General features: G+C 37.7%; 1 protein-coding gene across 3 annotated transcripts in view; it reads left to right on the forward strand.

Moving 5' to 3' along the window:
- The first annotated feature begins 1,024 nt into the window (after nucleotides 1-1,024).
- Nucleotides 1,025-14,098, forward strand: part of palld (palladin, cytoskeletal associated protein) — a 155,588-nt gene continuing 142,514 nt past the window's right edge. For 2 of the 3 annotated variants that reach the window (XM_059032131.1, XM_034034838.3), the window contains exons 1-2: nucleotides 1,025-1,253; nucleotides 12,280-13,299. In XM_059032131.1, coding sequence (XP_058888114.1) covers nucleotides 12,281-13,299 — 1,019 coding nt within the window. In that variant the 5' untranslated portion in view covers nucleotides 1,025-1,253; nucleotide 12,280. The remainder of the gene's footprint in view (nucleotides 1,254-12,279; nucleotides 13,300-14,098) is intronic. The other variant, XM_059032135.1, reaches the window with a different exon arrangement.

The following is a 14,098-nucleotide window of genomic DNA, read 5'->3' on the forward strand; positions in this document are numbered from 1 at the left end:
ATTCAGAGTTGTTTAACACAAATTAAGAAGTTTGCTGCAATTTAAATTTGCCTTGAGAGAGCGTTGAAAGGTCACATAGTCGCATGATTTAATTGGAATGAGGAAGCATGGTCAATGGCCAGCAGTTAGGATTGTGTATGCAGGTTGTAATAAATGACAATTACCATATACAGTGCCTATAGAAAGTCTACACCCCCTTTCAAAATTCACATTTTGTTGCCTTATAGCCTGGAATTAAAATGCATTAAAATATTATTTTTTTCATTTATCTACACATCCTACCCCACAACATCCAAGTGAATTTGTAAAAAAAATAATTAAAAATAAAAACTAAAATAGCTTGGTTGGATTGGTTGGACCACCAAGTATTAACTCAGGGGGGTGGAGACTTATCCAATTATAATCTTTCAGTTTTGTATTTTTAATATATCATTTTTTTCTCAAGAAAAACTTTTTTCCCCTTAACAATGTGGAGTATGGTGTGTAGAAAAGTGGGAAAAATCCTCATTTAAATGCATGAAACTCTGAGGCATTGACACAACAAAATGTGAAAAAAAGTTCAAGGGGGTGTAGACTTTCTATAGGCACTGTACTGTATAACAATTTTAAACACCACTCACTACCTTTTTAATGACATCCGTTTTTAAAAATAATAATAATAATAATAATAATAATAATAATAATAATAATAATAATTATAATAATTATAATAATAAACACTATGTCTTTTGTATCTAGGATTTAAGATGCATTCCATGGAGTAGGGGGTCCAGGTCAGTCAGCACCAATCTATCTTAGTAACGTTATTGTCTTAAATGTGATAGTCAGGTTAAAAACGAGATTTCAATTGTAAACACCTCCTCAGTCTCCGAATCTGAAGTGCTATGTGCTTGTTGCTTCTTTCTGTCCCCACATATCTTCTATCAAAATTCCTGGTACAAGCACTCTGATGAAACATGAGCACAGTTACCAAATATAGATCACTTGGTAAAGTGTTAGTCTGTCATAGAGGACAGATGTAACTTGCAGGCCACACAGGACACCCTGCTCACTGTGAGCTGCTCAATGTTTTATTACTGACTCAGTAGCTGAGCTGTCGCTATTTAATTGGAAACTGTGTCGTTTTGTCAAAGCTTTTATTGGGATTACATCTCAGAACCCAGGCTTTCAAACTGGAAGGTAAATTCCTGGTTTTCTTTTACTTAACAAAAGCTACAGCAGACTGACATAACTGGGTAATTCAGTTTGGGAAGGTAATGTATTTATTTTCTTTCATATAACTCATTCTAACAATTTAACTAATGGTGTTCAAAGAACTAAATTATGTCTTTAATATAGAACTTCAATACTTGTCCTATTCATTTTTACTTTTACCTTGATAGTTTGTGATAATTAATATAATAACACATTTAAAATAATGCTATCAGGATTACATGCAAGGACAAATAAGTAATATTAAATAATAAAGTAACACTTGATCCTTAGGAAATTACTTTATAAATTAAATAAGGGTACATTACAATTTCAAGTACATTGTGTTGGTAGCTTAAGATGTTAGGCTGATAAATTAAGATAATGGCTTGGGCATTATCTTAATGCGTTTGATTTTAGTATTAGAGGTTAAGTAGTAATAGGCAAGGCTTAATTACAGGTTACCTATTTTATCATGCTTGATGCACATGGGTTATGATAAATGCTATTTATTATTATTATTATTATTATTATTATTATTATTATTATTATTATTATTATTATTATTATTATTATTATATTAAGGTGCAAGCCCATAAATGAATGCTCAGGAAATGTCTGATTTAACCTTTGTAAAAAAATAAATAAATATTGCCTTGCAAATTTAAGTATATCTTTGATGTTTTAAATCTAAATAGGTTTTATTTTTAGTCGTTGTTTTTCTGAACAGCAATGTTAAATGTAAGTATCCATTTCATAACAATTTATTTGTTCCTCTTGAAGCTGATGAGCTAGATATTATGCCCAGTGGAGAAAAACAAGCTAACTACTGGCAAGAATGCTGGCTTCAGTCTGTTTTTGATAATGCACAAAAAATGTGTATAAATATTGTGTTTCTTGAAATGATCAAAGCAAAATCACTCTAAATGACGTGCTTTTGTGTTCAGACATACAGTTTATTTTATTTAAAAAAAGAAAAAAAAGAAATAGTACAATTAAACTTGTGTGACAAACTCTTATCTTTTATTTTGTAGCCTTACTGAAAAGGTACAGACCATATTATTATTATTATTATTATTTTTTTTTTTTTTATTATTATTATTATTACAAGACAATTAGCATATAATAAAAAATACATTGTTAAAAACCATATAGGTGCTATAGATACTGTATGTGTAAACATCCTTTAGACAAATTATACAGCTTGGAATTGACTGCCCCACTATGATAGGGATTCCCTGCTACAGTGTTTTATCCTATGATTGACCATATACTGACTCAGTATATTATATTGAGAATTCTGAATAATAAATTAATCTATACCCACCCCCATCCAGCTCCTGTTTTTTTTTTTTTTTTTTTAATACTCTAGCGGCCATGGAACCATATAAACACCTCTGGAAACTGGAATATTAGAAACTTGTAGAAACTACATCAAACAATAATCGATGAAAAAATCAAAAAGCATGCCTACTTTTCCACCTTAATAATTTATCTTGTGAATTGAAAAGTAGCCTACTTTACATTACAGACAAGATGAGGAACGATGACCTTTAAAGCCCAGAAGCTTTTATTAGCATGTGTAGCACTGTTAAAAACAATAACAGCTGGTAAGCCTGACAGTGTAGGGTAAGAATGTCTTAATCAAGACACCACTTCTGCATAATATAAGCCAGTTTTTTTGTTTTTTTTTTAAATCCTGTAACCATTATTTATTTATTGTTATTATTAATGAAGCATGCAGGTTCAAAGAATTTGCGCTTTCAAAAACCATGTGATGTTGCTGAATTATAAAGTATACATTAAACAGAGTGCTGCCTTCACAATAACTCTGTATAGAAAACACCAGCTGTTCCCAGCATTCTACACTTCTAAACAACCACCCCCACTGTCCACCATGTAATCTTCCACCACATTTGATATGAACTGCCCTTACAACTCCCCTGATAAACCATCAATGTGTGGGCACTTGTTATTTATAAGAGACATTAACAGCAGTGGTATGAATACATGTTAACATAAAGCATTTCTGCGTTAAGAAAGAAAGTGTTACTTGTGTGGGGACAAAAGAAAGAGATGGAACACCAGCTTTTTTAATGTAAAAAACGTGAAATACTATAGTTGAAAATATGGCTGTGCAATGGATATTTGTTTTTGTTAAACCACCACCCCCACATTTATTTTGTCTTAAATTGACATTGTACTTGGTTTGTATAAACAAGGTATATACTTTGTATATACCTTGTTTATTTATGCAAGTAATATTTCACTGTAAATTAATCAGTTTTACTGACAAAACTGCAGTGTTTTCCATAAATATTTGTATTGTTTTCTACAGTTAATTGCCATCTTTACATGCTTAACATTTCAAAGGGTCCACAGCAATTTTCTTGCTGGACTTAAAACACAAACATTGAAATGGCAAAACACAAGTCTGTAACATATCAATCCCCAATAGCTGCTTCAGTAGTATAAAGAATGTGAAATGTAGGTGTCCCATGGGTCAAAAATGTAACTGACAGCAGATATATTAATGTGGTGAACATACCATTTCTTCAAAAGAGATGTTTTGAATCTTTTTATGAAGTTAAGCTTTTGTCATACAATTAAATCTGAATGGAAAGAAAATGTGTCTGGGGCTACATTTGACCCCCCCGTAGCTGAATGCCATTATAGTCCATTTGCTGATTGTGGTTAACCTCTTTAAAAAGCAGTGTTATTTTATTTAAAAAATACAGGCTGATTATTGAGATACACTGTTCTGTGATCTGTCTTTGCTAAAATATAGCATGTGTTGCCTGACCTGAGTTAACATCCTCAAAGCCATACCATGGCTCAACAACAGATGCCAAGCATGCCCAATGTAAATCCCAGTGTGGGTTGGTACTAATGCAGACCAGGTGTACACATAGACTGCCAGAATGTAGTGTGTAATACAGCATTGTAGAGAAGCATGAATAAGTAAGATCGGTATGCTACAGGGGCATTTTCTAGAGAGTTTATCATCTAAAGAATGCTGCAATGATTATTCAAATTCATTGATTAATGGCGAATTTTGCCGACAGTTTTTTTAAGCAAGAGAGTAAATATGAAGCTGATTACAGAAGTGTTCCCAGAGCTAATATATATATATATATATATATATATATATATATATATATATATATATATATATATATATATAAATATAGTGAACGCAGAGACAGTAGGATTAGTGTTAATTTATTTAAGGAAAACTGAAAATGTTGTATTCCAGTTTTCAATGGAATACTTTGTATGTTATTGTCACAAGGCTGGCTGAGTGGTGACATCTGAACCAGGAAAGAAAACACAAACAGGACGGTGAAATTAAATGATGAAGGCGCTTGCTTGCGCTGGTTTATTATAAATAAAAAGGTTTGAACAAAACACAGGACACAGCACTTTAGCCAAAATAAACAGACAAACAAAACGAAGACACTAACAAACAGGGTGGACGAACGCTACACACAAAACAAGTACCGTGCTGGTTCTCCAGCACGTAGTAGCAGTTGTTATTTATTTTAATTTACTCACCTCACTCTCCCGTTCTCCACTCTCAAACACACAACCCTGAGTGAGTAAAATGTGCATCTACTGTATATATACTGTTGTGCCGGGATTCAATTACTAATTAATTATTCACTTGAATCCCAGCACGTGAACTAATTCTGTGCAACCCTGTGCTCACATATTACATACTTTAAATGCACCTGAAGTGAAGTGCAATCCCCGTGCCTAAATACAATTATACATTTTAAACTCTCGTGCTCATTACCCACATTATATCCTGTGTACCAACTACAATCCACCAACATTAACACACGCAACATACAACATATAACACACAAATGCACATAGGGGCGGGGCGCATTGCCACAGTTATATACAGTACATATATACAGTGCCTATAGAAAGTCTACACCCCCTTTCAAAATTTTCACATTTTGTTTCCATATAGCCTGGAATTAAAATGCATTAATTTTTTTTAAAATTTATCTACACATCCTACCCCATAACTTCCAAGTGAAAAAAATATTCTAGAAATTTGTAAAAAATGAATTAAAAATAAAAACTGAAATAGCTTGGTTGGATAAGTGTAATAGCAATCCTAAATTAGCTCAGGTGTAACCAATCGCCTTCAAAATCACACACCAAGTTAAGTGGCCTCCACCTGTGTTAAATTGTAGTGATTCACATGATTTCAAGATCAATTCAGCAGTTCCTGTAGGTTCCCTCTGCTGGGTAGTGCATTTCAAAGCAAAGACTCAACCATGAGCACCAAGGCGCTTTCAAAAGAACTCCGGGACAAAGTTGTTGAAGGGCACAGATTAGGGGATGGGTATAAATAAATATCAAAGGCCTTGAATATCCCTTGGAGCACGGTCAAGACGATTATTAAGAAGTGGAAGGTGTATGGCACCACCAAGACCTCCAAACTGGATGACCGAGCAAGAAGGAGACTGATCAGAGAGGCTACCAAGAAGCCAATGGCAACTTTGCAAGAGCTACAGGCTTTTATGGCCAAGACTGGTCAAAGTGTGCATGTGACAACAATATCCCAAGCACTCCACAAATCTGGCCTGTATGGTAGGGTGGCAAGAAGGAAGCCATTACTCAAGCCCACCTTGAATCCTGTTTGAAGTATGCAAAAAAAAAAATTCTGTAGCCATGTGGCAAAAAGTTTTGTGGTCTGACGAAACTAAAATGGAACTTTTTGGACTAAATGCAAAGCGTTATGTTTGTTGCAAACCCAACACAGCGCATCACCCAAAGAACACCATCCCTACTGTGAAGCATGGTGGTGGCAGCATCATGTTATGGGGATGTTTCTCATCCGCAGGGCCTGGAGCAAAGTACAGAGAAGTCCTTGAGGAAAACCTGCTGCCCTCTGCAAGAAAGCTGAAACTGGGATGGAAGTTCACCTTTCAGCATGACAACGACCCAAAGAACACAGCCAAAGCTACACTGGAGTGTCTAAGGAACAAAAAGGGTAAATGTCCTTGAGTGGCCCAGTCAGAGCCCCGACCTAAATCCAATCGAAGATTTGTGGCATGACTTGAAGATTGCTGTTCATCAACGTGCCCCAAGGAACTTGACAGAGCTTGAATAGTTTTGTAAAGAAGAATGGTCAAATATTGCCAAATCTAGGTGTGCAAAGTTGGTAGAGACCTATCCCAACAGACTCGCAGATGTAATTGCTGCCAAAGGTGCTTCCACCAAGTATTAACTCAGGGGGTGGAGACTTATCCAATTATGATCTTTCAGTTTTGTATTGTTAATATATAATTTTTTTCTCAATAAAAACTTTTTTCCCCTTAACAGTGTGTATGGTGTGTAGATAAGTGGAAAAATCCTCATTTAAATGCATGAAACTCTGAGGCACTGACACAACAAAATGTAAAAAAAAGTTCAAGGGGGTGTAGACTTTCTATAGGCACTGTACAGGCGAGAGAGAAAGTATGCATGTCTCCAGTCATTTATGGTTTTCATGATCACATCGCATTCTAGCCAAAATTGTGCCATAGCCTTATGTTTTTGCATACTGTCATTGATTTGCCCCATTGCCGCTGTACTTTATGCATCCAGAGCAGGTCAAACATCAGAAAAAAATCACAAATTGTGCATCCCTTCCAGCAATTTCAGTCGGGCACCGTGTGATGCTCCTCCATTGATATACGACGGTCGCATCAGACTGTGTGTTCCAGGCTTAATTTTTGATATTTTTTAAGCCTGTTTCATGTCTTAAATTTTAAAAAAATATATTTTATATATTTTATATATGTTAGAAATTGTAGAGTATTTTTGGTTACTGAAATAGCAAAGCAAGTGCAATCATCTCGAGACATATATTGCATTGGGTACATAAACATCTGTTAAAATGGTTCAGCTTGCTAGCTTTTGAGTGATGTGTTGGTGTTTATTCGAATAATCTATTAACCGAAGCAACCATCGATAGATTAATCGATTACACTAATAATCGTTTCATGCAGCACTACATCTAAATATACATTATATATCCAGGGAGTAAAATGCTTGGGTTAAACCAAAATCCTTTCGCTGGACTGGTGTGAGGGACATCGAACATGAGCAAGGAGTCAAAGTGGGTGAAGGAATTGAGAATGCAATGTTAAGATTGTGTGAAGGGCTATTATATTATAGCAAGTAACTTAAAATGAACCAGGGTTTCTGTAGTTGGTCTGTTTTTGTTGGATGTGGTGTATTTAGTTATATTATTTTAATGCGTGTTGTTGCTGATGAGAACCGCACCGGCACCGTTCCGTCTCCGACTCGGGACCCGCTGCCGCTCCGTCTCTGACTCAGGAATTGCTGCCTCACCGATCACACGCTGGATCTGCTGCTTATTGTGTTGAGTTGTATTGCTAATGAGAACCGCACCGGCGCCATTCCGTCTCTGACGCGGGACCCGCTGCCGTTAGGTCTCTGGCTCAGGAATCGCTGGCTGCTCACTCTGCTTACACGCTGGATCTGCTGCTGCTGAGTCGCGTCGCCGCCTGCTCTGTCTCTGACTCAGGAATCGCTGGCTGCTCACTCTGCTTACACGCTGGATCTGCTGCTGCTGAGTCGCGTCGCCGCCTGCTCTGTCTCTGACTCAGGAATCGCTGGCTGCTCACTCTGCTTACACGCTGGATCCGCTGCTGCTGAGTCGCGTCGCCGCCTGCTCTGTCTCTGGCTCAGGAATCGCTGGCTGCTCACTCTGCTTCCACGCTGGATCTGCTGCTGCTGAGTCGCGTCGCCGCCTGCTCTGTCTCTGGCTCAGGAATCGCTGGCTGCTCACTCTGCTTACACGCTGGATCCGCTGCTGCTGAGTCGCGTCGCCGCCTGCTCTGTCTCTGACTCAGGAATCTCTGGCTGCTCACTCTGCTTCCACGCTGGATCTGCTGCTGCTGAGTCGCGTCGCCGCCTGCTCTGTCTCTGGCTCAGGAATCGCTGGCTGCTCACTCTGCTTCCACGCTGGATCTGCTGCTGCTGAGTCGCGTCGCCGCCTGCTCTGTCTCTGACTCAGGAATCTCTGGCTGCTCACTCTGCTTACACGCTGGATCTGCTGCTGCCGCTCCTCACCGCACCACTCAGTCTCTGACTCAGGAATCGCTTGCGTTTAATAAAACGCTATTTGTCTTGTTTGGTTTTTAAAATGTTTTAATCAACTAGTAAAAGGTACACAAAATAACAATCTTTAATACAGGAATCCAAAGGATCCCTGGGTCTGACTCCAGGCACCGAGCTCAGTACAACTTTCCATTCACATTTACCGGGGATAAGTAGCCCTAGTTCCGCACTTAGTCCCTGTAGCAGGCAGCCTATAGAAAGTAAGGCGTCCTTATCAGAACTCTCCGATTGGTCAAAATCCTACAGAGCTTGGCTCACCTCAGTCTGGGCTCAAGCTGCGACTAGATGCTTGTCAAGTGTACCGCAGCGTGTGTGACTAATGCTTTTGCGTTCTTACATTCAGTCTTATTGTACATAATTATAACAAACTAACATTCAATAGTATCTGATTACAACATCATACAGTACATAAAAACTAGCATTCAATTGTGTTCAAGGATTACAGATAATACTGCATATATTTGCCTTTTAACAGTGTTTTACCAGTTATTGTCAATAGTGTGCAATTCCTGCGATATAGTTATAATAAAACATAGCTAATTTGCTTACAGTTTCCAGGACTAGGTGGCAGCCCTAAATTAATCTGCTACACATACTGTTGGAATATATAGCTATCAGTATGCAGACCTTGCATTAACCTTTGTGCCTTTTTTGACTGAATTATTATTTTGTATGCTATTCTAAACTATATACAGCTATGGCCAAAAGTTTTACATCACCCTGTAAAATTAACTAATTTTGCTTCATAAAGTTGATATAAATAAAAAATGTGTTCCTGTTTAAAAACTCATGAGGATTTTTGTAATATTTATTTTTAAAACGTGTGTGGGCTTTTCTTTTTATATTCAGTATTTCAACAGTCATTTGTCATTTATAAGATGTATTCTTTAGAATTGAATTCACAAATAAAATGATCACATTTCACCAGTGCTGGAATAATGGAACACCTTAAAGGTACAACACAAAGTGTTTGAACTGTATAGGGTCTGCCCATTAGGGTGACCACCTTTTCAAAATACAAAAACGGGACACCTGCCATTATGCTGGGGTATATTTACATATTTTTCTAAAACTTTTTTTACTGTTTCCACTAAAGAGCGAGCAGCGAGCGGGGTGGGGGGTAGGAGGGTGCTAAATCAAGATATATGCATACATTGGTGAGCGAGCGTAAGATGTGCTATAAACAGATATGAGCCTAAGATGTGCTTAAACAGATATGTTATGGTTTAACTGTGGCTCTAAAGCCGGGACTTGCATCTTTGCATTTCGGGACTGTCCCGCCCAATCAGGGACGGGTGATCACCCTACTGCCCAATGTTAAATATCCTGACGGGACCTGGCCCTTTAACTCTGTTTACTCAGGCACTGTGAGAGACAGCCCTGCTTGTGATACAGTGTTGGAAAAAGGATAGTCAGAGCTTTAAAACAAGGTCCTATTTGTGTATTTCCGGTAGATATGTTAGGAGAGCTGTGAATGTGAGTGTTTTGCAATGTTACTGCTGCTCTGTAAGACAGATCTACCTTGGTGCAGTAAACAAACATTTTCACATTAAAAAAAATTACAAAATAAGAGAAATGGCGACATCGAAGGCACAAGGACCTATTTCCCGATAAATATATAGTGTTTGTGGATCAGATGCACGAGACCAGAGCTGTTTAGGATTATGTTGCCCTGTCGCCACCATGCTGGCCATTCAACCCACAGTGAACAGACAGCCCCATCTTGTGCCACATGATCAGGGTCCCTGGGATGAATAATTTGAATGTTTTTTTTTTCCTGTTTTCTTTTGCAATGAATCAGGTTTTTGTTGTTTGCTTTTGGTCCCTTTTGTATATATGACCATAATTCCTTTATTTATTATCCAGTTTGTTCAAATTTTCCATGTTCCCTACATGTTGAAGTTTCAATGTACACTGTCAGATTTGAGCTGGCCATGCTAAAATATATTTTACAAACAGTAATGTTTTTTTTTTCTTTTTCCGTGGTTTTTGTTATCTGTATTGAACAGGGTGAGTTTCAGACTATTTCACTTTTTTTATGGAAGCCTAGTGTGTGCACATTCATTTCATGTAAGACTGTAACCTTTATAGTTAGAGTTATAGCCACAAATCTAACAACAGTAAACAATAAAAAACAGGCGAAAATAGCTTGGACCCTAAACTCGCACAAAGAACCTTTATATGTCAAAAAACTTTTTTTATTGATTCACCTGTATATTTCTATTTGTATTTGACTGTACCTTTTAGGATGTTATACTTATATAACTGCAATAGTTTAAGCAACATTGTGCATACTAATATCACAAGCTGTTCTAGGATAACATATGTCTATATTTATAACATGGCTTGGAAAAATAACAACCTCTGATTGGTTAAACAGCTTCACATGACGTGTGTATATATATACGTACACCATGGTTTGCATACTAATGAGCCGCTTCAGCCCTGGATAAGGGTGTCTGCTAAGAAATAAATAATAATTCTAAATTCCTGACAAACTGCCATTGTATTTGTTATTAGTTACAAAACCACCTATTTCCTTTAATATATTTGGAGATGAAACTCCAACTTTCTGAGTGAAGACAGCAGTCCACTTGAAAAAAAAATACAAATAAGTGCACCAACAACTGTCAAGAGTAGACACAACAGTAGATGAGGAACAGATAAATGAAACAGAAGAAAACAAAGATTGAAAAAACACAAAAAGAAAACTACAGCATGGGCTGTTAATGTACTTAAAGTACTGGTTTAAAGAAAAAAAATATGGACATTCATTTTAAGGAAATAAGTAAAAAAAATCTCAACAACATAAGGGAATTTTATGCCAGCGCAATAAGTTCAACTGGGGACCAGTATTCAGTCTCCAGTTTTATAACACTGAGCTGGACTAAATAGATATTTTAACAGTAGAAGTTTTAACATATCTGCTGACAGCGAGTTTAAAACCAACAAGAATGTATTCCTGTCAGTCAGGTAAAGACAAGGCCAGACACCACCACCCGAATTACCGGCCCGGATTTGAAACGTCTGCAGAAAACAGAGGCACTTTCCCCTGACACCACGGTCGGATTGGTGTGTAAAATCTGGTTTGATCTTCAACTTAATCTGGCACAATTTGGACGCAATGGTGTCCAACAACTAACAAAAACATCTTTTGAGATCCAAAAGGATGAAAACAGACTTGAATATGTATGCCTCGCATATAATGACTACACAAACTCACCTGCAGATACAGCTTCAGCATCCATGGCAGCTTTTCCACTTACATCCTCTGTGTCATTTGAAACTCTGCCCATCATCAGCGTGTGTTCGGTCTTCTACTTTCTAGTGAGATGCCACTTTCGATGCAGAAATTCACAATAAACGGACATGTGCAATTTATTTTTAATAAGCGAACAATAAATTAAATTAAATTAAATTTGGGATTATATTACACTGCGGATGTATACACAATAAAAGTTTCTGGTTTTGTTTTAATTTAAAATGTGTTTTCATTATTTTAATTATTTTTCATCACCCAAATGGGCAGCAGTGTGGAGTAGTGGTTAGGGCTCTGGACTCTTGACTGGAGGGTCGTGGGTTCAATCCCCTGTGGGGACACTGCTGCTGTATCCTTGAGCAAGGTACTTTACCTAGATTGCTCCAGTAAAAACCCAACTGTATAAATGGGTAATTGTATGTAAAAATAATGTGATATCTTGTAACAATTGTAAGTCGCCCTGGATAAGGGCGTCAGCTAATAAATAATAATAATAATAAATGACAGTTAGCCGTGTTATAAGCGGTATAAACTACTTCGGTTGTGCAGTTCTGATGATCTATACCAAGCGTGATATATATCATGGGAACCGCACGGCCCGTCATGGTTTATACCTTACATATATACTTTAATAATAAGAGTTATTAAATGAGGGTAATGGAGTTTTATTGTTTTTCCAGAATGCAGGACAGGAGCTGTGATCAGACTGTCCCTCTGTCTCAGATGTTAAAGGAGGCCTACTCGGCAGAGAGAGGAGCACAGGAGGGGTACTGTGGCATGCTGGTCCCTGAGGTCTCTGCACAGGACCTTTATTATGATTCCTTAGCAGAAATATGCCCAGATGAAACAGATGAAGATTTCTCTGAGCTATCTGCCTTCCTCAGCCAGGAGGAGATCAACAAAAGCCTTGATCTTGCCCGAGAAGCTTTTGCTGAAGAAGAAATCCCTGAAGGTTCAAATGCAGAGCAGCAGTTCTCCTATTTCTATAACTCCCCTTTCCTCAACCTCACTGAAAAGCCTTCCCTCCCAGAGACCAAACCAGATCCTCAAGTGGGTTCAAAGTCTTCTCAGTATAACCGTCTCCATTCACCACAGACCAATGACATCACCTCAGATGATCACGATGCAACCAAAAACCCCAACACTCAGAACAATCCTCAGACAAGCCCCCAGCAGTTGGTAGCTGCTGCAAGACAAATTGAAGCCCAGTGTTTTCAAACTGATACTTGCTGTAGATCGACACTTCCTAAGAATAAGGAAGACAAACCAAAACTAGTTAACCAAGAGGTGTTCCAGAGTGAGTCGGCATCCAGGAATGAATTTTGCAACAGGGCTGCCTCGTTTATTGAAGAGCTTTCATCCATTTTCAGGACTGCTTCGAAACAAGATAGAAATCTCAACAATAATTCCTCATCACCAGATAGTGGGTATCTGTCTCCCAAGAACCAAGTGTTACAAGCAAGTACCTCAGCAGAACAGATTAACAAGCAAACTCCTGTGGATGAAGGCTTGTCATCCTCTGGGTCAGAGGCCAAAGCGGAGCACTCTTGGCCTAGCTGTGCCCCCCCAAGCAGCGACAAGATTATGGGTTCTTTTGCTCCTCCAAGATTTACTCAGAAGCTGAAAAGCCAGGAAGTGGCAGAAGGAAGACGGGTTCAACTGATGTGCAGGGCCAGTGGAAATCCAGAGCCTGTAGTCAGGTAGGGTACATCTAGTCACTATTTTCAGAGGGATACATTCTTGTGTCTCTTCCATTTTTGTGGTTAGATGCAATGTTTTGACACACGATTACTTGGTGTATTATTATTATTATTATTATTATTATTTTTTAATAATGCCAGTGTGTCATTTTTATGCTATTGATGGATGTTTTCAAGCATCATTCAGGAAAGCAAAGAAAAACATTTATTTATAGGTTAGAAATATAGATGCAGATGTCTAGGATAGCCACTTCTTGAGTCCTTTATTCTCTATTACCAAGAAAAATCCAAATATTGTGATGCAGTAATGCACCTTAGCTCAAAGTTTAAGTTATTTTTGAAAACGATTGTTTTGTTTATTTAAAGTTATCTAAAAACATTTTGTTCTAGTCTGTTTTTTTCATCAGGTGCTACAGCAGTTTTGACCCCAGAGCAGTTTGTACATTTCTGAGGCATGTTATGATGTATATATATTCTGATGGCATAGTTTTATGGTATTCATAAAATCCATTTAATACAGATATGACATTCCCAATGCAGAAACCTCCAGGAATTTTACAATGAAATTACAGTATACCTTTAACATCTTTTGAAAAATACTGTAAATACTATACGATAGATCAGTGGTTCCCAACCTTTTTAGATGTGCGAAACTCCAAAAATTTGGCGGCCCACCATGTACTACTATCATAGTGACACACAGCCGCTATACAAGGAAAGTCTATTCATTTTGCTTTCCATTATAGTGCGGCAATTGATAACGTGTCCATACTGGAAATTGATTAACTTACCTAATGAG

Source organism: Acipenser ruthenus, chromosome 1 (genome assembly GCF_902713425.1).
Source record: "Acipenser ruthenus chromosome 1, fAciRut3.2 maternal haplotype, whole genome shotgun sequence".
Taxonomy (NCBI): Eukaryota; Metazoa; Chordata; class Actinopteri; order Acipenseriformes; family Acipenseridae; genus Acipenser; species Acipenser ruthenus.